Consider the following 21875-nt stretch of genomic DNA (forward strand, 5'->3'; position numbering starts at 1 on the left):
CCAAGGTATGTGTGACTGTGTTAGCTTAAACCTACAAACTGAAAAAAAGAAGCAAATAAATATATAAATAAAGAGTGTGTCTAATGAATCGAACATCTGACTGAGAAGATTAGAAGCTTTTCACTGAAGCAAAGAAAGATCAAAACAGCACAGGCCAAGTGCTGGGATTACTGCTGTCTTTATTTTGTGTTCTTCATGGGTCAGTCGCTGCCGTCTGTCCTTAAATGCTACAAAGAAACAGCGAGACTAAATGTCCCTGTAAAATATTTGCTCTCAGCAGTGGAAGTGTAGAGGTGCTGGGTAAGCAGACTCATGATATTAACTCATGAACAAACTGGAAACTGGAAATTGATTATTTGTTATGAATTTTCATTGGCTTAAACTGAAGGAAGAACATTTCAGAAATGACACAAGGAAGCGAAAGCAATCTAGGCTTCTATCATTACTGCATGAAGAGCCATGACTGTAACAAACTGGGACAAAGAAAATCCTCTGCGTGGTTTAACAGGGTTGAGCGTGATTAATAAACCTGATAAGCTGTTCAATCCCAAAGAGGCTGAATATGGAGCACGCAGTTGATCGGTTAAAGCTAGTCAGCTGATGGCTGATGGAAGACAAAGTAGCCCCATTCGCAAAATCATGGCCCCTTATGTCACTCTCTCCAACAGATTAGTCTTTAGGCCCTTTCCCTGTCCACTTCAGGGAGCAGTCTGAAATAAAGAAGATTTGGAAGCACTATGCAATCCATACTGGCATATCAATTGTCCTTTCTAAAAGGCTCCTGCTGGTAGAATATGTCTGTTATTCCCTGTGGATTCTCCTCTGTTCCCCAGCAGAGAGAGGGCCTCAGTAGATCCAGGAATTTCAGGATCCCGACCAAGAGCCAGTCCTGGAGGCGGATAATCGACACCCCCCTCCTGCTCCTCTCCTGGCCCACCCACAGAAGCGGCGGCAGCGGCTGCGGCGCACTCTTCCTTAAAGAGTCGATCGTGCTCTTGCTTCAGCTCCTGGTATGAACGTGAGAACATGTGAAAGATTGAGGTGGCAGGGAAGGCCATGATGAGGATGCCACTGAGAATGCTGCTAAGCGCAACCACCTGGCCGGGGATGCTGCGCGGCACCATGTCGCCATAGCCTACTGTGGTCATGGAGATGATGGCCCACCAGTAGGAGGCGGGGATGCTGCTGAAGTCCTGCGCTCCCGTCAGCTCGCTCTCGGCCAGGTGCACCAGCGGTGAGAAGAGCGTGACGGCCACACATAAGAAGAGCAGCAGCAGGCCAAACTCTCGTGTGCTTCTCCGCACGGTCAGCCCCAGTGTTTGCAGACCCAGAGAGTGCCGTGCCAGCCGCATCACATACAGGATACGCAGTGCGCGCAAGATGCGCAGCACCAGGCCTAGCTTGTCCAGGTAGCCCTTACCCCCGGATGGACGTTCATGTTCTAGTCCTGGGTCCTCCTCATCCACAGCCAGGGACACGTAGTAGGGCAGGATGGCCATTGCATCAATGATGTTTAAGGGTCCACGCACAAACTCCAACTTGCTGCGTGCCTGTATGAAGCGCAGCATGAACTCCAGAGAGAACCAGGCCACACACACTGTCTCCACGATGAACATGTGGTAGCACTTCTGAGAACATTCACCCTGTGAATGGATAAGAGAGAAAGAGAGGAGTTTAATTGGTAATTAATTAATCATTGGCAAATTGTGTCTCAGTTACCTTCAACACAATAAGGTTCTGTGAAAGCCTTACCGCATTTAAATGTAAATTAGGGAGACAGAGGTAATAGGGGATTTGGAAAGAGAGATAACATTTAGATAAAAAAAAGATTGAGGTCAGTCAGGGAAGGGGAGGGAGGGTTCAGTGATGGACAGAACGGAAGGATGGGGAAGATAAAGAGAGGGTATAAGATAGACATCACATCATTAATAAAAAAGCTTCTGTTTACTTTTGGTATTCAAGTCACATTAGCAGATAAGTCTGGTGGAATCAATTAATTACCCTGGGTCAAAGGTCCATCCTTCTTACTGGGGGAGTGAACACAGAAGACAAACAGACTACTGTGCCCTCTAACTGCCCTCTTCACAAAAAGCCAATTAAACTCTGCTACGCTAACCCACTGCAATACGTCAGGAACTGCTTCTCTCACCCACAGCACCCATCCTTCAAAAGACTCCCATCTTTTCCTCCTCCGCGCTCCGTCATTTCTCACTCTCTGATCCGTCCATTACAGTCAGTAGTCTCTAATTGCTTTACTGTCCAGTCTCTTTACAGGCCATGCCAACTCTTATACTACTCTTTGCCACTCTATTGTTCATATTATGACAGGTTTCTGTTCTTAGTGTAGTAATTCATACTGTCAAGATGTGTTTAGCCCACTTGAAACTCTATCTTTACTATTTATACCAAAACACACACCTACTTCTTCATACACAGGTTACTAGGCATAGGGCTGTGACAATTTGGAACTAAGGTACTGAGCTCAACACTGCGGTAGTCGTCTCAAAAAAATCGCGTTGGTGCAGTAATACCGTTATGGGCACAGTCCTAACTATGCATAATATCAAGAACGCTTCCAGCTTATCTTTCCAACATTCATGTATTCTTTTCCTTCATTTATTTATTCACTCCCTCTTTACATTTCTTCCCGCAGCGCCACAGAAGGGAATGTGACTGGTGATCAGGACATTATGCATGTGAAAAAAGGCTAACACCTTCCCACTTGTCAGGCTAATTGTCAATTTCTCAGCACTAATGCACTTAGAGTGACCTTATCTCTGTGACTGCTGCTGCAAGAAATGTCAATGACATCTCATTCCACCCACGAGAATCAATCAGCTGCCACCTCGTCTGCTGCAGTGCCAACATACTGTACATATCCCGGTCTCTTCCTGCTATCCCAAACTGCGGACATTATTGTTAGGATGTCTACCATTGTATGATTTTACGATAAGCATTACTATAAAACATAGAACAGAGGGTCACCCGAAAGCTGGGTAGGAGGATTTGAAGGAACAGAGGTACAACATGGCCTTACTGAGATGAAAAGTGTCATAAAACAGCAATATCAGTGAAGCCATTTGCCAGGGGAACTGTGTGTGTGTGTGTGTGTGTGTAGTGAGCACCAGTGAAGGGTGCAGTATGAGAGAGTTCCACTGCAGAACAGTCCTCTAAATGGAAGAGAACTTGGGCTAATGAGATGTGCAGACTGGTTTGCAAACGTGACTGTGGAGTGAGGTGGAGTTATGCAGTGGGCTGAATAATTGAAAGAGCTCTGCTATTCAGGAGCATATGCTGTCTTTACCCTCTGACAAGTCCCCCTGCTCTTTTATCTGACTGTACACCGCACAACAAACTGATTAATGGCTGAATCAGATGTGATGGCAGTGAGAAAGCACAAACACTGTTTCAGCATCGTCATTAACCTGTGCACATGCACAATAGTCACATCGCAGGACATGCAATGTCATGTAAGGCAAATGAAATCGAACACATCATGCTACAACTTTATTAAATTTGCTGCTTGAAAAAAATATTGTTCTCATTTCTACATATGTCCAAATAGTTGTGGACACCCCTTCTAATGAATGCATTTAACTACTTTAAGCTGAACCTATTGCTGACACAAATGTGAAAATGCACACACACACACACAGCTTGTCCTAGAATAGGACTCTGGAGCATGTACACATCAACATACTGGCACCATGGCTGATGCAATGCTTAATGCCAGGGGTGAATAAGAGCGGTATAAAGCCCCACAGCATTGAACAGTGGAGCAGTGGAACCATGTTCTTTGGAATGATGATGGTGCTCAATCCAATACTTTTGAGATGGGTTGGGGAGCTTGGGATGAGGTGAGTTGGTAACTCCAGGATTAACTCCTTTTAATACCCTTGATTTCAGGAAGGAAACAATGGACGAACAGCAGGGACAACCCCCTAAATGAACATTTTTTCAGTTAAATGATACGTTTGTCCACATAGTGTATATACCAGGAGAAGATTATATCTGATCAATATCATTTATTTAACTTCAATCTTGGATACACAGAGTAAGTATATCCTTGCGTAATTTTCTTTATACCCCCCCCGTCTTAAAGGTCAAATATCATCCAAAGACAGTGACTATGTACTATGTAAGACTATGTACTCTGGTGGTGTTCACCTTCGATGAAAGTATGACCAAAGTATGAACTAATGTTGGGCTCACTCCAGGAAAAGGCATTCAATTTCAAGCTGAAAAAAAGATCATGACATGTTGGATCACTGTTCAATTTCAACTTCATTCTCAACTTCTGGTGACATCTACCACTCTACCACAATGTACACAATGTGGACAAATGTATTAGGACACCTGCTCATTCATTGGTTCTTCCAAAATGTATTACAAAACAGTTTATCCTGCTTTTGTTGGAGGGACTGTCTCTGCTGTCTACTAGATTTAGGAGAATTGCTGTGAGGACTTGATTGCATTCAGCAACAAGAGCACTAGTGAGGTCAGGATATGCAATGATCACAGTCCACCTCAACCCCAACTCATCCCAAAAGTATTGGCTGGAGCACCAACCATCATTCCAGAGGACACCGTTCCACTGCTCCACAGCTTAATGCTGCTCAAAGTAGCATTAATATTAATATTAATTGAAAGAGATGTCCACAGTGTATATTGCAAAACAAAAAAGCTAAATATCACTGTGCAGCCCTAACTGGCAATTAGAGAAAGACAGGGAGTAAACACTTAAAAATTTACATACACTCTAGATCAAACAAATTATCTGTGACTAGGGCAAATAACTCTGCAAATTCCTTGTCCTAAAGCCAGAGAGATACAGATTCTGCAGGAATTTCTAATGCACCCTGCAGATGGGAGCTATCTCTACTCAACCATGTACCGGTTCTTTCTGCTCACAGTGTGTTTCTGCATGCAAAGTAACTCAGCAGGATCAGTGGACTGCTGATCATCAATGCAAAGGACAGTTCTGTTTTTTTTCAGAAGTCATTAATTGGTGTGACTGAAATACAAATCAGTACAGGCAAAGGCAGAGAAAGTCTGAAATGAGGAGGGGGAAAGAATCAAAAAGCAAAATAAAGAATCAGTGTCAGGGAGTGTATGCCTGTATGTGTGTGTTTGAGTGAGATAGTGAGAGAAAGAGAGACCAAGAGAGACAGAGACCAGATCACAGAGCTCACAGACACTGCAAGCCTCTATCGTCTTGCCCCTCTGTGATGTTTTACAGCCTGTGGCTTTGCTTCATAACAGAGAACGGAGAAATAGAATATGGGAATACGGGCTTCTCGCAGCATGCTCATACATACATTGGAAATATTGCTGTGATGTGCTGCCTTTTGAACAGAGAAACACACAAATAAATAAATAAAAAGTAAAAAAAAAACATAAATAAGATGCCCCACAATGCAGCAAAACAACAAAAGATGGAAATGCATAATATGTGGAGTGCTTATGCATATGCATTAAAATGGTACAGCAATGACATTGCTCTGTACTCCACAATATGCCTGCCAGTGGTTTCCGCTGTAGTCCTTGCTCAAACATTGCAGCACTATTATCAGACTACTGTAGCAGGAAACCTTAATCAGTCTTCAGAGTCTCTCTCCACTTCGCTCTGCTTTTCTTACATACACTGCAAATGTTTGTGGGCACCCCTTTTAAAGAATGCATTTATTTAAGTTGCATAGACCAATAAAACAGGACTCTCTGGAGCAGGTACACATGAACCTATTGCACCATGTCTAATGGCAGGCGAGGGCTAGATGGGTATAAAGTCCCTCAGCATCGAGCAGTGGAGCAGTGGAACTGTGTTCTCTGGAATGATGGTTAGTGCTCCATTCAACATTTTTGGCATAAGTTGTGGAGTTGGGGATGAGGTGGGGTGGTAATCATCCAACATCCTGACCAACACACCACTAAGTCTTGTCACCGAATGCAATTATTAATGCAATTCTCACAGAAATGCTCCAGATTCTAGTAAAAAGCCTTTTTGCCTAGACAGTAGAGACAGTTACTCCAACAAAAGCAGGATAAACTCTTTTAATACCCTTGATTTTGGAATAAACAATGAAGAAGCAATAGTTTTTGTCCATGTAGTGAATCAGTATCTCTCAATCATATTTTTTCCATTGTCTATTACACTCTCTCTCTTTCCAAAAAAATATGTGCTGCCGAACAGTTTCTGGCATCGAGTCAACAGACCTACGTCATTCAGATTAGTCCTAAAAAAGACCACAGGCAGGGAATTGTTTAGGTCAGCATATTGCTTTTCTGTGCCTTCTAATCACCTGCACTCCCCTGAGAGTTGGTTCAAAGACATAAAGGATAAAGTGAGTGAAAAAGTATGTTCCAGGTAATCAATCAGGGTGTCTGCAGTGTAGTGTTGGTAAGCCCACGTTTGTGAATGACCTTGAGGTCATTGGTATAGCTTTAGACACAGACGGACACAGACACAGCACATCCAGAAACTCTAAGCCATCTGCCCCTCGCTAATACACTCAGTGTGGTGACACACGTCAACCCTGCTACCTGACAGATGATCTGATGCACATACTATGACGGTTACTCAACCTCTCTCTTTCCCTGTCACACAAATTCTGCTCGGTCCCAAATTGAAAAAAAAAACTTTAATCTGCATAATCCGACAAACTGCAGAGCACTGCGTTTAGTCCCCGAATGACATTTGGGAAGGGAACGAAGCAGCTCTCTGTCCCGCACACAAAAGTACAGAACCTTCAGACAGTGGAGAGTCCTCATTCTGGGTAGCTGAATTACACGTAGAGCCACTCGAACTGCCTCAGAATCTTAAACACACACATGTCCAACCCTCCGCCTCTCCTGCCCAGAGAGTGTATTGGAACAGACAGAATCTCATTCGTGCTAAAAGGCCAGCCTTTTCCTCCATAATGGAGAGTAACAGACAGACCCTGCCATGTGGGAATGAAGGGATGAGGGACAAGAGAGAAGGGAAAATGGGAAGGAGTTGATGCAGAAAGCGTGCATGCACACTCACAATTGATGCATCTCCCTTATCTGTTCAACTTCCCAGCAGGAAACCTAAGCTGATCCAGCTTTCACTTTCTCTGGCATAGTCACATTTAAATACTTTTTCGAAAACATCCAGTAGTGTGCAAAGGTTTTAGAAATTTAAGAAAGTTATATTTGAAGAACTGTTTAACCCTTTAAAAGCCTATGACCTGTCGGAAGACCAAAGAATAGCTCCACCAGTTTGTACAGAAGTCCCTGTAGTTACTGAATATCACGCCTTAGTGTGTAATAAGCCTTTCTGGGTTAAGGGTTAAATTGCGCAGTAAGTGTTTTATGCAATAACAATAACAACACTTGCATAATATTGTGTAGGACCTGCTTGACCTGACCTGTCAAGACATGGACTACACAAAACTTCTCTAGGTATCTGGCACCAAGACATTAGAAGCAGATCCTTTAGGTCCTGTAAGTTGTGAAGTGGGGCCTCAATGGATTGCATACCTTGTCACAGGTACACCAACTGTCTTTCGCTGAAGCTCTTTTGGTATGTACTGACCACTGCATACTGGGAACACCCCACAGACCTTCCCAATGTTTCAAGATGTTCTGACCCAGTCACCAATTTTACCTGCTTCCAACACATCACCATCAAGAACTGACTGTTTCCTTGCTGCCTAATCCTGTTTTTCCCATCCTGGACAGGTGCCACTGTAACCAGATTATTAGTGTTATTAGTGTTTAATGTTATGGTTGATCAGTGAATATTAATACATGCATGTCAGAGTGTTTGATTAACCAGGTCGTCTCCTTTAGGAAGCCCAGTATTATTTGTAGTTATCAATCCTTAATCCTTAATATCAATAACGCCTAATCAGTCCTTCACTGAAGTAAATCAGGTAGGCTGCTAATAGTGACTCTAGAAAAATTCTTGCTCAATGGCTGAGGGTATCAAGGACCTTTTACGTTTGTACTTCAAATGGTCTCACAAGATATTAAGTATTGCTTTGGAAATATGATATTATTCTTACATTTTACTGTTCTTATGGTGTATATGTTTATTCCAATGTTACCCCATGTTTTATGGGTCAAAACACTATTACTGCCATGAGAAAGCTTTTAATAGTATGAATAATGATATGAAAAACTGATTTCATAAATTCTGCACATGCACTCTAGTATGACAGCTCTTCAACACATTCACAGTAACACATATCTTTAGTGGTCAATGGAGGAAGACACTTGGTCAGTGCAATTTTAGTGAATACTGCTATACAGTTAGGTCTGGCAAGGAGCATGGTTGTGTTCTGCTAGGCTTCAGAATTGAATTATGATAAGTAGCTGTGTGCGTGTGTGTATGAGTGTGTGAGAGAGTTTGTATGTGTTTATGTGTGTGTGCTGCCTGGAGGCAGTGCTGCAAGGGTCTGTCTGCTGAGGGAAGCAGACTTCAGCTTCGAGTTTGATACAGCTGACTGCGCTCTCACACACTTTACATACACACACATGCTCACTGCCCTTTTCAAATACACATACACACCATTCACATTTTTGTACCCTCCTCACGCTTTCACACAACTACACACTACAGAACAGAGACAAATCGGCCTTCAAAGCACAGGGCACTCCCTGCAGCCTCAAACACCTGCCAAAAAACAGGATCAGTAGCATTGAGCTCGGTCCAGTCAGTCAGCCTGCTCTCCTGTCTGCATGAACACACTGGGCTCTGTCCATCTGAATGTGTCCTTAAGGCCATGTTACTGTAAATTCTGTCAGCCAGGTTTATTTCCTCAGCCCGGGAGCAGCTGCTTAATGGTTATGGCTTCTCCATATGCCAGACCAACTTTTCCAACTGCAGTATATAACCATGCTGTAGCAAGATATGTGTAAGGACAGGACCATGCAAAAGTTTGGAACCACCTGTCAAATAAATCCTTTTTTTATATGCATATATAACTGATACTATTACATTTACACCTGTGTTAAGACGGTTGATTCAGTATTGCAATCCTTTCCACTCCGGGACGCTGTATTGTGTACAATCCTGTAATATTACTCTACCGCCTCAGTCCACATGCTTCTTTCACTTCAGATGCCAGTTCTGTATCTCTCAGCATGTCAATAAATGCATGTGTACGGCTGTTTATGAGGATGAGCTCACAAAGTGACTTGTATTTACTGCAGTGGAGTAAGTGAATTACACTTCCCACCTGTAGGGGGAGCACAGAAGCAAAAAATACAAATGCTGCTTAAAAAAGTAAAAATGGTAAAAATAAATAAAATAATGTATTTATGTATTATTATAATTGATTTATTTTTAATTGTATTATTAACATATTTGTGTGATTTTGAGAATGTGGTTTGGCTCTGGAGGGTTAAAGTGAGTGATGGAAATTATATTTTTTGTCAATGATTTGTGTATTTATGTTATCTTTTGTCTGATTGGTTGTTGATAGGTCTCCTAACAGACAGAGGAATGATGCCTGATAGGGCTGGTTAAGGCATGAGAAGGGATGATGATGATGATGTTTTGCCAGAACTGGTTGATATAGTTATCTACTGTGTTTTGGATGCAGTGTGTGTATACTGCTGAGCCTGTAAATCCCATTTTAAACTTTATCTTATTTGTGGTGTAATGTACTTCATGGATGACTTTATACCGAATGGGTTGTTTAGTGCTTACATAACTGAATCCAGAAACTGCCATTAAGAGTCAATGTCTGGTTGAAAGGGTCATTTTGTATTGGTAATTTGATATTAAGCTATTGTTTTATATATTTTAGATACGTTTCGATTTTTAGATAAGTTCATTTTTATTAACATATTACTGCTACTTATCTGAAGCTTATCTGACATCAGAAGTGTATTATACACTTATTTACAAACAATTTGGTTTTACTTGAATAAAAAAACACTGTAATTCCAAACTGTGTATATGCATATATACTGTATACTCCTGTCTCCTCATAATCACCCATTCAGCATTTGGATCTCACATCCTGCTATAAAGTCTCATTCCTCTACTTAATCTATGTCCTGCAGGCTTCCCCTGAGTGCAGTGTTGATGGTCAGGCAGCACTTCTCCAGCACTTAAGTTCACAGAAGCACAGACACTGAACAGGACCCGGATACCTCCTGTCTGACCATAAACACCTCAGTGGAAAAAAGAGCCGAGAGATTACAGGATGGATTCCCGCACAGTCCTCCCTGTGTGTGTGTGTGCCTGTTTGTGTTTTTGATAAATAACAATGTAGGCAGTCTAGAAGGGTGGGTGGGAAGTTGGGGGTCAGAGAAATGGGGACATTGTGTTTCTGAGCATGTGGCTGTGTTTGAGTAAACAGAGCGCAAACAATGAAAGAATGGAGTAGAAAAAAGTGGAGAAGCAGACAGAGGTGACTTAGAGGAGAGAGGAATGGGAGACACACCTCCCTCGGACGCATGGTGAAACTTAAAGAACCTTGTTTATGCCAGTATACGTTATGCATGTCAAATTACTGTGGAAAAAATCAGAGGGGAGATAACGTCGGAGGACATTAAATATGCATCTCTAATTCGGTGAGATTGGTACTTCTGGCCTGGGACTGCTGATGGATGATGCTGTTTACTTTCCTGCGTGTCTCTTCGTTGGGTGAATGAATAATTACTGTATGGGACAGGGAGTAAAATATGTCTAGTGGTATCCTACGGTCCCTCAACCCCAGCTGCCTGTACTCCTTTAGATAAACTCCACAATGGCTAATGAGGCTCCAAATGCCACTGTGCCCCCCTAAACAGCCACTGTCAGTGTGAAAGAATGCTGCTCTGGCCCAGGCCACGTGTGAGTGTGTGTGTGTGTGTGGTCATACAATCAACCTGGAGATGTCATAGAATAGTACTGTGACTTCAGGAGGTTGAATGCAAGCTGATGTTTGTAGTCAAAGTACTGAACGGGACAAAGACAGCACTGAAAGTTGACATTTTCACTATACTATAGTCTAAGCGTCACTAAAATGTCAAGAGCAAATGCTCTGTATAAATGCAATCATTTCTACTCACTCTACGTTATGTACTGCTACTGTCCTGCAAAACATCTGCAAAACATCTGTCCTGTGCACATTTACATTGTGTCAGTCAATTTATTGATGTTTGATTAGCTAATAGAAACGCTCCAAAATGGCACTGCTATAAGTAATCTTTATTACATATATCTGTCTAGCTACCCCTGCTGTGGGGGGCAGCGTCCTCCACATTATTCAAAAGGGCTGTCTGTGTTTTTCCAGTAATGTAACCACTAGCAAGTTTGCATTAATATCTTTAACAGAGTTCAATATCTCTATTTCACATTTTGACATAATATGGACCTGTCAGTTGTTCTTTACACTGGGATACAAATTCCACGATGAATAGAACGACAGACAAGCTGGACACAATGACTTGCTATATTATTTATAATTGGCCTTGCTGGGTAGAGGGCTCACTCTTTCTGCCCATATCATTTCAGTGTGATGCTAATGCATCAGAGCTGGGTACCCTTAGCGTGAGGTTACACGTTGACATTGCAACCAGCATTGTCGGAAAAGCCATGTGTCAGTCCTTGTGACACCCACCCAGTGTCGAAAGCATTACATAGGATGGGGGTTGGGTAACTGGCTAGCTATCTATCTGATCTAAAATTAGGGTGAAAAATTGGGTGGAAAAAAAAAAGATTCTTAGGCATTCTTTCCCCTGTCCCCACTTGTGCCAACTAGCATGTGTAAGGATGGGGACAAAAGAATGATTTAAGTATAGCAAGCTGTTGAGGCTAACCCTATTGTGAAGGGTCTTTTTTTATTTTTTATTTGGAGGCATCACTTTAGTCTTGCTTTAAAAGAGACGGCATTGGCAGGAAGAGACTAACCAAAAGATAGTCTTCAGTTCTCATAAGACTTATTTTTACTCAGCCTCACATTTACTAACAAGCGGACTGTCTGTTTTCATTAAAGGATGGGACATTTCATAATACAGCTGTCATGTTGAGCGTTCACAGTCCAATTTCGACCTTTCCTTTTGTAACATCTGTGTTCTCATTTATGGCTAATTTGGCCCGTCACAATATACAACACTCCTACACCCTTGTATAAGAGTCGTCGGATTAGTGGGGGATGCATTACAGCTTCTGATCAAACTCTGCAGCGTCAGGTCATACAATTGTGCAGATTAATTGCAATTCGTATCATGTTCACTAGCTTCAGTAGATTAATTAGCATTCAGTACATGGGGGGGGGTATATTTTTAATTCAAGTCATATATCTCACACACATACACCTCCCCAACCACACACACAGAATTCACTACAGCCACACCACTAAGTATAGTGTGTGTGTGTGTGTCTAGATTGAAAGAGGGAGCACATGCAGGATGCTCCTGGCATGCTAACAATGTCGACTTGGAGTCTTCTCTGCTGTACTTCAAAAAGAGTAGAATTTGCACCCTCAGCCAGTAAGAGAGAGAGAGAGAGAGAGAGAGAGAATGAGGATGGGAAACAACAAGAGATGACCCTACAAAAGACTAAAGGCCAAAGACAGCAGCAGTGATACTGGGCAGAGCATTAAATGAACTGAAGACAGAACATTTATAGGGATAAAAACCGTGTGGCAAATTAAGAGTGGAAAGGTTGTGATGGGGCTAGACAAGACAGAAACAAGAATGAAAGGAGAAGACACGAAAAGGGAGAAGGAACGAGCAAACAATCAGATGGTAAAAGGTCATTCCACTAGTGCTGATTGCTCCCTGTCTATCTCGCCTAAGCTCCATGTTGTGCATACAGATTTTAAAACAGTCCTCGGTCTCAGTGTCTTTGAACCCCTACACCTTATCTGAGACGTGCAGGACAAACTGAGGCTGCCTCAGCACAGGTGTTACTTGCCTATTTCTGTCTTTGAGTGTTTAAAATTTGAACAGCTCTGCAGACTCTGGCCGTTCTACGCAAGCCTTTCAAATGGCTTTGATTAATGTCCAGGGAAGTCATTAAAGAGCAAATATAATCCTATTCAAAGCACAGCTACGTCAGACTGGAAAAAGAAGAATGAAATGCCCCGTTTTGTCCTGCTGCTGAGAACACATTTTCTCTATCGCTACACATGAATCACTGCACCTGAAGCTATACTGTATAGACAAAAGTACTGGGACACCTGCTCATTCACTGTTTCTTCTAAAAATAGAATTAAAAGACATTATCCTGCTTTTGTTGGAGCAACTGTCTCTACTTTCTGCAAGATTTTGGAGCATTGCTGTGAGGATCTAATTACATTCAGCGACAAGAACATTATTGAGGTCAGGAGGGTAGATGATCACCCACCTCATCCCCAACTCCCAAAAGTACTAAATGGAGAACCATCATTCAATCATCCCAGAGAACACAGCTCCACTGCTCAATACTGGGGGCTTTATACCCCTCAAGCCCATGCCTAGCATTCGGCATGGGGCCAATAGGTTCATGTTTATCTGCTCCAGAGGATCCTATTCTATTGGCAATACTTCTCTACAGGGACTAGACAAGCTGCCTGTGTGTGCATTTGCACATCTGTGTCAGCAATGGGTGCAACTTAAAGCAGCTGAATGCATCCATTAGAAGGGAAGTTCACAAATGTTTGAACATATAATGTACTTTGTTAGGTACAGAAATAAATGCTAAGCTATGCTAAACCAAACAACAGCCCTGCCCACATCAGCATGACTCCCATAGTAGACTTTGAGATGAATATTGCAAAACTGACTCAAAGAGCTATAAAACTAAGGAGACATCTGGGTCCCGGCTAGGTCCCAGGTTTCGGTCTGGTCCCAGCTAGGTCCCAGGCATCGTTCTGTGGACATACTTAATGCTCTAATAACAATTCACTTCTAAAGTCAAATGCTCAAGCTTTAAACATGCTGGAGAAAGCATCATGTCTCATCTGACCATGTACACAGAACTATATGTACACTAAATCCTCCAACAACAGGTCATTTGAGCTCCTGAACCAGCCTAAAGTGCATGCTGGTCTCTTTGCAGGTCCCCTAGATTGTTTGGGTCCGAGCCATGAAAGGCACTCTAATAAGCCTGTGGCCTGTTTGGCTTTATTCGGCATATTTATCTTTCCGCTCATAGTGGGTTTACAAAGTCAGGCACCCGTTTACACCCTGTAGATGGCCGTGTGTTTGCTTTACTCTGGGGATTTGCTGCCTCTTCTTCAAAGAGATGCATCAGAGTCACCGCCAGAATGGTTCGTTTAATGATATGCATGTCAACATGCCGTCTACAGTAGAATACCCATCCTGGCACGTCACAAGCTACTGTCACTGCACACAAAGAGATGAAAGGACGGGTCAGGAAAAAGGCGGCCTATTACACACAGAGTGGACCCAGGCTCGTTAACACACATGCGCACATACACTCAAACAGAAGTCAACAGAGATGTATGACACACTAAGCGAGCCTGTAGCCTCATGTCAGTGACAATAGCAAATTGGCATCACTTGTTCAGATGGACAGCTTGTGATACAGAAAATGACACATTACTTTGCTTTCTACACACACACACACACACACACACACACAACCCCACAGGGCGCAAGAAAAGAAGTGTTCTGCAGATGAATCATTCAAGATGTAAAAACATGCCCATGAGTTAAAAAGGTAAAAAGCCACAGCTGCCAGGCTGAGTCGTGACCTCGGTTGGTCTGTTCTCCCTAGGTGTTGTTCAGGGTAAGTGAATAAGTTCTGCGAGTCAGATGCGTGTGTGCGTACGATCTGAAAAACTGCGTGTAATTTAGCAGCGGAAAAAGGCGCCAGTTCCTCCAGCAGACCTGCTGCGTGCCCACTGACATTCTGGAGGTCTTGCAGGAGCCACTTCATTATGCGCTGTGTGTGTTTGCTGACACTGTGGATACCTTGCTGGGCCAGTTCATTACTCTTTGGGTATTTTACTGACATTGGGAAGTACTGCCTTCATTATTCCCTACTATGACTGGTGTACGTAAAAAAACAGACATGAACACAATCACAATGGGGGCACATGCACTTTCTATGCATGGCAATGCATGTGCTTGCTAAGGCTGTGTTGAAGACTGTATACAAGGTAATTGCTTACACTGTGTTGAGGAGTGTGTACAAGCCGAGGAGTGAATTGTAAACAGAGTTGCAGGAACACAGAAATGATTAATGGTAGCACAGAGGGCATGGAAAAAGAGTGTGCACTTTCTTTTACTCCAAAAAAGGCGTAAAAGAATCCAAATAGAAATGTATGTACATTCCAGTGGTTCCCAATCCTTGCCTTGGACTAGTCTCTCTGCACCCACATTAACTCAGGAAGACCTTGATAATCAGATGCTTAGTGGTATATACAGTACACAGTGCAGAAGTACTCCAGGACTAGGTTTGGAAACCACCAATGCATCCTCTTCCTGAACCCAGCATCTTTGTAATCTTATGTGCACACAAACTCACCCTGTTCTCCTCCTCTCGCAGGTCTGGCATGGTGCTGATGCAAAGGCTGATCACGGTCACCGCCACCATCAGCACAGACAGACAGGCAAACAACTTTCCCGGCAGGCCAGACTGTGGGTTCTCCACCATGTCCCTCAGGTGGTTCATGAACTTGCGATAGCGTGTCTCCTCCACTGGGGGACGGAGCTGCATGCTGCGACGGCGGCGCTCCTCCTCGCGACGATCGTGCTCGGCCACCTCCTCCAGGCGCGTGTACATCTTGCGCTTGCAGCAGCGCTCCATGTAGGCCATCTCCACACCCCAGTAGGTCAGCTCGTCGTGCAGCGAGAGTGCGCACATCTCGCGCAGCATTCGCAGCTTGCCTGCAGCTAGGAAGTTGAGAATGACCCGGAAGGCGCTGGGGCTGCGGTCGAAGAAGAACTCGCGCCGCGTCTCGTCGTAGTCGTCGCACACTCTAGCGATCTCCTCTGGGCTGCTGCACATGCGAAGACGGCCGAGTCGGGTCAGGGGGAACTGCTCCAGCGTGCTCCAGGGGAAGGTGTATCTGTTGCCACCCACGTTGATAAGCGCCTGCAGGCCGTGGTCCACGGACAGCAGGTCCTCCGGCCGGCGGAGGAAGCGAGCACGTTGGTAGTATGCGCCCTTGATGGTCTCTGTCTCAGGGATCTCTGTGAAGATGCGGTCAAGGCTGCTGTCGTCACTGAGGGAGAGGTTGCTGAAGTCATGGTTGGCATTGCTGATGATGGGCATGGTGGCATCAGAAGAGCTAGCTGGTCAAAGGACGTTAAGCCTTCATCTGAGATGGGGTTAGCTTGGGACCTGAGTGGTGGGAACTGCTGCCTTCATTTATAGCACAGCAGCACAGCAGATTCCCTACGACGTCGTGCAAAGTTCATGGGGGAGCCATCACTTAGACTCTGCAGGAGATAACTGGGAACATAAATTAAGCACATTACTGATTAAACTCTATTTGCATAAAAGTGAAACATTATGGCAGATCCAGATCGCCAAAATCCAGGTTTACAACCGAGGTTCATGGAATAGTAATTTCATGCTGACTATATGGTATAAGAAATGTACACACTGGGAGAACATGTATATAAAGGGTGTAACACTCTCCACCCGTATGGACAATTTAAAACTAGAGATGGACCAATCAGTGTTTTTGAGACAGATCGCAGGGGGCGATGTTATAGGATGCTACATTAACCTTGCGAGGAAAATTAGTGATACATAATCAGGCAGGGCTTTTGTAAATGTTCTGTGTGTTGTCTCTCAACATTAAACATACGTCTGAGGATGAGCTGTGAGAGCTGGGATTCCTGTGCAGAACTGAACTGTGGTGCTCAAACTGGAAATACAACCGAAAAGGCCTGTTTATCTGTACTGGGCTTGAGTGATAGAGTCTCAAGAGGGGTATCCGGTTAGTGGTGCTAAAAGTCTTGACTCTGCTTCCTCCACGAGGCGTGTTAAACTACAAATATGTGAGTCAAATGCAGAAAAAAAAGTACTGTACAACACAGGCTTTAATGAGTGCCATGCGAAAGCTCCACAGTTCCATCTGAACAAGGAACTGCAGCATCCTGTGACAGAGCAGCCTCGAGCAGAGCTGCTGTAATCCTTAACTCAGCAAATATAATCTAATTGGCTCTTAGGATCAGCCAATTACAGAAATATCGCCAGTTTCCATCACTGAAAACCGGTTGATACCGATACATAGCCGAATATTTTTCCATCTCTATTCAAAACTATATTGCCAATAGGTCTGGCAGTCTGCCGAGGGTCTATTAAGTATCATCTTTCGTGGAAGCCACTGTTTAAGAGGCACCTGGGAGGGAGGGGCTTATGCTATGCATGCATAACATAACAAGCTAAAATAAGCTTCAATTACAGGGCTTTAAATAAGGGTTGAGGATTTTAGAAACATTGTGTTGAGAGAGTTTATTCTTATATACTTAAATCTCTGCAGAATCACTTTTTTACCACATAAAATATCACAAGTCTAATTTAGTCTTGACCTTATTTGACATTATTTATGGACCTAAAAATATGTGCATCATTATGCCCATAGTGTGCCTGCCGGTAAGCTGTGTAGACTGTGCAATGATTATCATATTAACATTAACATACAAACAAAAGATGGATTTGAGCACTTCTCTTTTTTATGAATCACTGTCTCATATTAAATCAACATGAATTTTGAATTATGTCTATTGTTACACTCATATACAGTATGTAATCTGTCCTACCCTCCTTATCAGTAAACTCAAATAAGGTGCACTCAGTGCTGACACAGGCAATCAAATATGCACACAAAGCCTGAATAATCTCCATAGAAAGGAATTATCAATACAATGGGATGCTCTGCAGAACAAGGTCAACATACTTAATGGCAAGCGCCATCTAGAGGAGCCTAAAGACACAGTACACCGACTGGACAACCCTGGACAAATAGGACCAAAAATGATCGTTTGGTTGATGTACTCGTTGTTCATACTTCTTGAAAAAAATCCTCTGTCCATTTACTTTAGCTAATTTTCTAAATATTTAATAAAGGACAACAACAGCAAACATTACAAAGTCCATGATTGTTTGTGTTCATCTGGTTGGAATGCTCTGGCCTTAAAAGCCACAGCTCTGGGTTGTGGAGCAGTGGATCTCCGTCCTCTGCAGTGATGCAGCTCCATCAAACACCTCTGGGATGATCTGGAGGGGCGTCTGTGATTGAGAACCAATCATCCAACATCAGTACCTGACTCCACTAATGCTCTTGGGGGCTGACGAGCAGAAGCTGTTACTGCAGCAAAAGGAGGAGGAGGAGGAGGGGGGGGTTGTTTGCAATGATCAGTACAAACATATGAACATCTGGTGTAGAGAACAGGTTTGGAGATTATGTGTTATTGTCTAGGCATGTTTGAACACAGTCTGTCCTAATGTCTGCAATTTAATCTAAGAATAAGTATGAATGAAAATGTTCTCGGAGGCCTGAGGGACTCATGTGCTGCAAAGAAGAGAGAGAGAGAGAGCGAGAAAGAGGGAGGAGTCAGTTAACCTCTCTGCCCCCTGGGAGGCTCACACATTAGCACCAGCAGAGCCCCGGTGCCTAATGTAAATGCTAGGAGTGCGGCAGGCTTCAGTAAGTTCCTGCTGTCAAGGTGCTCCATTACGCCGGAGGAAGGGGAGGAGAGAACGATGAAGTATTTATGAACAGGACCGGTTGGAAAGAGTATTCCCGTCGGAGACGAGGAGCCTCGCTTCGCTGTGTGGAAACTTAATTGAGTGAAGTGTTTGCAGCGTTAACGTTATCACCCAAACACCAGACTGAAGCCTCCAGTGTGCGCATTTAATAGATCTGTATTAAAAATGTACGGTTTGTTTCACAAAGTGAGGAGGATATCAACTTGAATAAGCTCAGAGATGTCTACTAACTGACTTAGTGGTTCTGGACCACCTAATACTGCCAGAAAATTCTAACTCTTTTAAACTGGAGTGTTTCTTGGACCTTCTGTCCAATTATTAATTCAATGAATTAATTAAAAAAATTCAGCATTTTTTTCACAGAACCCCTTTTAAACTTTCAATGAACATCAATGTAAAAAGATTTCATTATATATTATTTTTTAGCATTTCTATTTGTCACTATCGATATGTTTTCAACAATTAACATGACTTTTATTTTGAATCACATTTGATATATCCATTATTTATTGCTTGCAGCATTTTATTAAGACTCTAAAACACAGAAAGCAAAACTATTTAACTCGTTATACTTTAAAATGTTACTTTCTAAGTCATTTCAAACTAAGAAATCTGTATGTACTTTTCTGGTGCCTGCAATGCACGGATGATCCACCAGGGCGGCGGAAAATTGCATGCATTACTTATTTATTAAATTATTGCTATATTTATATTATTTATATATTGTTTGATAACTGTTTATAAGATAATTAGCTAAAACAACTGATGTGGCAGGGGTCTCAAAAACCCTTTAAAACTTTATGTTCTGTTACATAGATACAAAAAGCATGAAATCTAGCATTTTCTTGGCTTGTGGGGCTGAAAATGACCATCTAGGAAATCTAGAAAGACTACAAATATGCGATAAATGGTTAGACTGTGTGTAATTTAATAAACACAAAAAGTGATTATTACTCCTAAGAAGTGATTATTATTGTTTTTAAGAAATATCACCAAAATCCAAAGTGTCACAATACAAATATCTGAAGTGAAAACAGCAGCAAAACGACGAAAAACGAGAGAACTGACTAAGCCTATTACTCTACACTGCCGGTCGTTGACGGTTATACTAGCTCCCGAAAGCAGCCGTTAAGCCCAACAGAAAAAGTCGTTGGCCACCTACCGCTGCCTGGGCTTCCAGCATAGCCGGCCGTCAGTTCCTCAGAAGGACTTTTCTAGTAAAAACCTCGCATTTCTCCTCACTTCATGTCCTCCTCATCCTCTCGCCGCTGAGAAACGAGCCTCCGTGGGTAGCTAGCTGTAGCTAAAGCCGGCTGAAACCGTCCTGGCGACCCGCACCGCGCAACACACACGTCCCGTTCGCTCAGGAGCACTGCACGAAAAAAAGTGCCAGTCCCCCACCCGTATTCCGACAAGCCCCGCGCTCCTGCGCTGTGATTGGCCCGCTTCGCCCGCTTCGCCCGCCTCCTGCCTCACGATTGGCTGTTAGTTCCAAGAACTCGTCTTACTTACGAATCGCATCCCAGGAGGGCGGGGTTTGTCAGATTACGGGTGGGAAAAACAAAACCCAACATAACGTCCGTTAAAAAAAGAGAGCGCGAGCTGCAAAGTTTTCGCGCCAAACACAGAGAGATAGGGAGAGAGGGAGAGCGAGAGAGGTGTAAAGAGAGAGAGAGAGAGAGATGAGTCAGTGCGCGCGTGCGATGACTTCAACGCACGTTCGTTTCCACGGTGACGTCGCGCTGATGCGCGCGCCCGGCTGAATTAAACTCCGTCCAAAAGCCCTTTAAAACTGAAGCGCGAGCTGCATTTCAACCCCGTGGCTCGTTCAATATAGAGTACTGTGCGCTTGTGTGCACAGATCCAGGCTCTCCTGCAGTACAAAGCACTGCAAGACCCCTTTTGCATGGGCTCCACCATTTGTTTACCAGACAAGACAATTGTGCAGCATTGGGTTTACTCACAGAGAGAGAGGGGGGGGCAGAAACTGCACTTTGTGCAGTTATGAAAGCTCATTAGGTTGAGCATGCCTGAGGAAATGTTGAAACAAGCAGCACCGGTGGTGGACAGACATTAGCAGAGGGTCTGAGGGTACGCCAGGCAGGCCGAAATGAATGCTGCCTATTGACAATCAGTGTGTGCTGCAGATCGAGGTGATATTGTGTTCCTATTGTGATCATTTATGCTAGCAAAAGCTTCTCTGAGCTTCTCCGATCATTAATAGGACGACCTAAAGGTGTCCTAGAATGTCGCTGCATTTTCGAGAGATCGAGACATGACATACCGTGAACCTCAACCTCAACAAACACTGCTGTCCAGCATATACCCAAAACAGGGCTGTAAAATGGGCCAGTTCTAACACCCCAAAACTGTTCTGTTAAATTAACCTCCACCCAAAATGTACATTGATCCAGGCTGAAAAGGCTGAAAGCTAATGCTAGGCCATTTAGAGGTGCTGAGAGACGAGGGGTGAGAGGTGAGGGAACAGTGTTGCACCAGCCATGGGAATAGTTACAGGGCGAGAAGCTAACGCTGAGGCGACCAGACAAGGGTTAAGGGTGAGGTCAGCTGAGAGGATCATCGGAGTCTCTCTCCCCTCCGTCATGGACATTTACACCGCCCGCTGCATCCGCAAAGCAACCAGCATTGTGGATGACTCCACCCACCCTTCACACAGACTGTTCTCCCTCCTGCCATCAGGAAGAAGGTACCGCAGCATCCGGTCCAACAGACCAGACTGTGCAATAGCTTCTTCCCCCAAGCCATCAGACTTCTCAACTCCAGAGACTGAACCCAGACAATGGGAAGCATTTTGCACTAGTAACTACTACCTCACTGGACTCAATATTTATTGCACACTGCATAATTTGCACACTACCCCTAAATATTTATTATTATTTGTGTGTACTGTGTTGTGTTGTCTGTCTGCACTTGTACTGTGTTGCACTTGTGTTGACTTGATTTGACTTGAAGGGCCAACTGGGTACAATCCTTTCCGATAGCTTTTCAACACATCTCACTGAGAGGACCCGGAGAGGACATTAATGCTGTCTGGTGAGAGTTTAAAAAACAGTATTTGTGTTACAGCGCTCGGCTAGGCTAGGCTAGGCTAGGCTAGACAATGCTATACGTGCATGGTGATGTACACAAGCCAATAAAATCCACGTTTAGCACCCTAAAGGAAAATCAGCATGTTTCATTCTGAGGCACAGTAACAGGGTTGTGAAAGTAACAGGGTTGT

General features: G+C 43.6%; 1 protein-coding gene across 1 annotated transcript; it reads right to left on the reverse strand.

Moving 5' to 3' along the window:
* Positions 1-381: 381 nt before the first annotated feature.
* kcng4a (potassium voltage-gated channel, subfamily G, member 4a) lies at positions 382-19986 on the reverse strand. Its single transcript, XM_072695398.1, has 3 exons — positions 19797-19986; positions 15437-16366; positions 382-1643 (listed from the first exon to the last, which is right to left on the reverse strand). Exons 2-3 carry the CDS (start codon positions 16184-16186, stop codon positions 771-773), a joined length of 1623 nt encoding a protein of 540 aa, XP_072551499.1. The 5' UTR covers positions 16187-16366; positions 19797-19986; the 3' UTR covers positions 382-770.
* Positions 19987-21875: the final 1889 nt, after the last annotated feature.

The sequence above is a fragment of the Salminus brasiliensis genome, chromosome 13 (assembly GCF_030463535.1).
Source record: "Salminus brasiliensis chromosome 13, fSalBra1.hap2, whole genome shotgun sequence".
In the NCBI taxonomy this organism is placed as follows: Eukaryota; Metazoa; Chordata; class Actinopteri; order Characiformes; family Bryconidae; genus Salminus; species Salminus brasiliensis.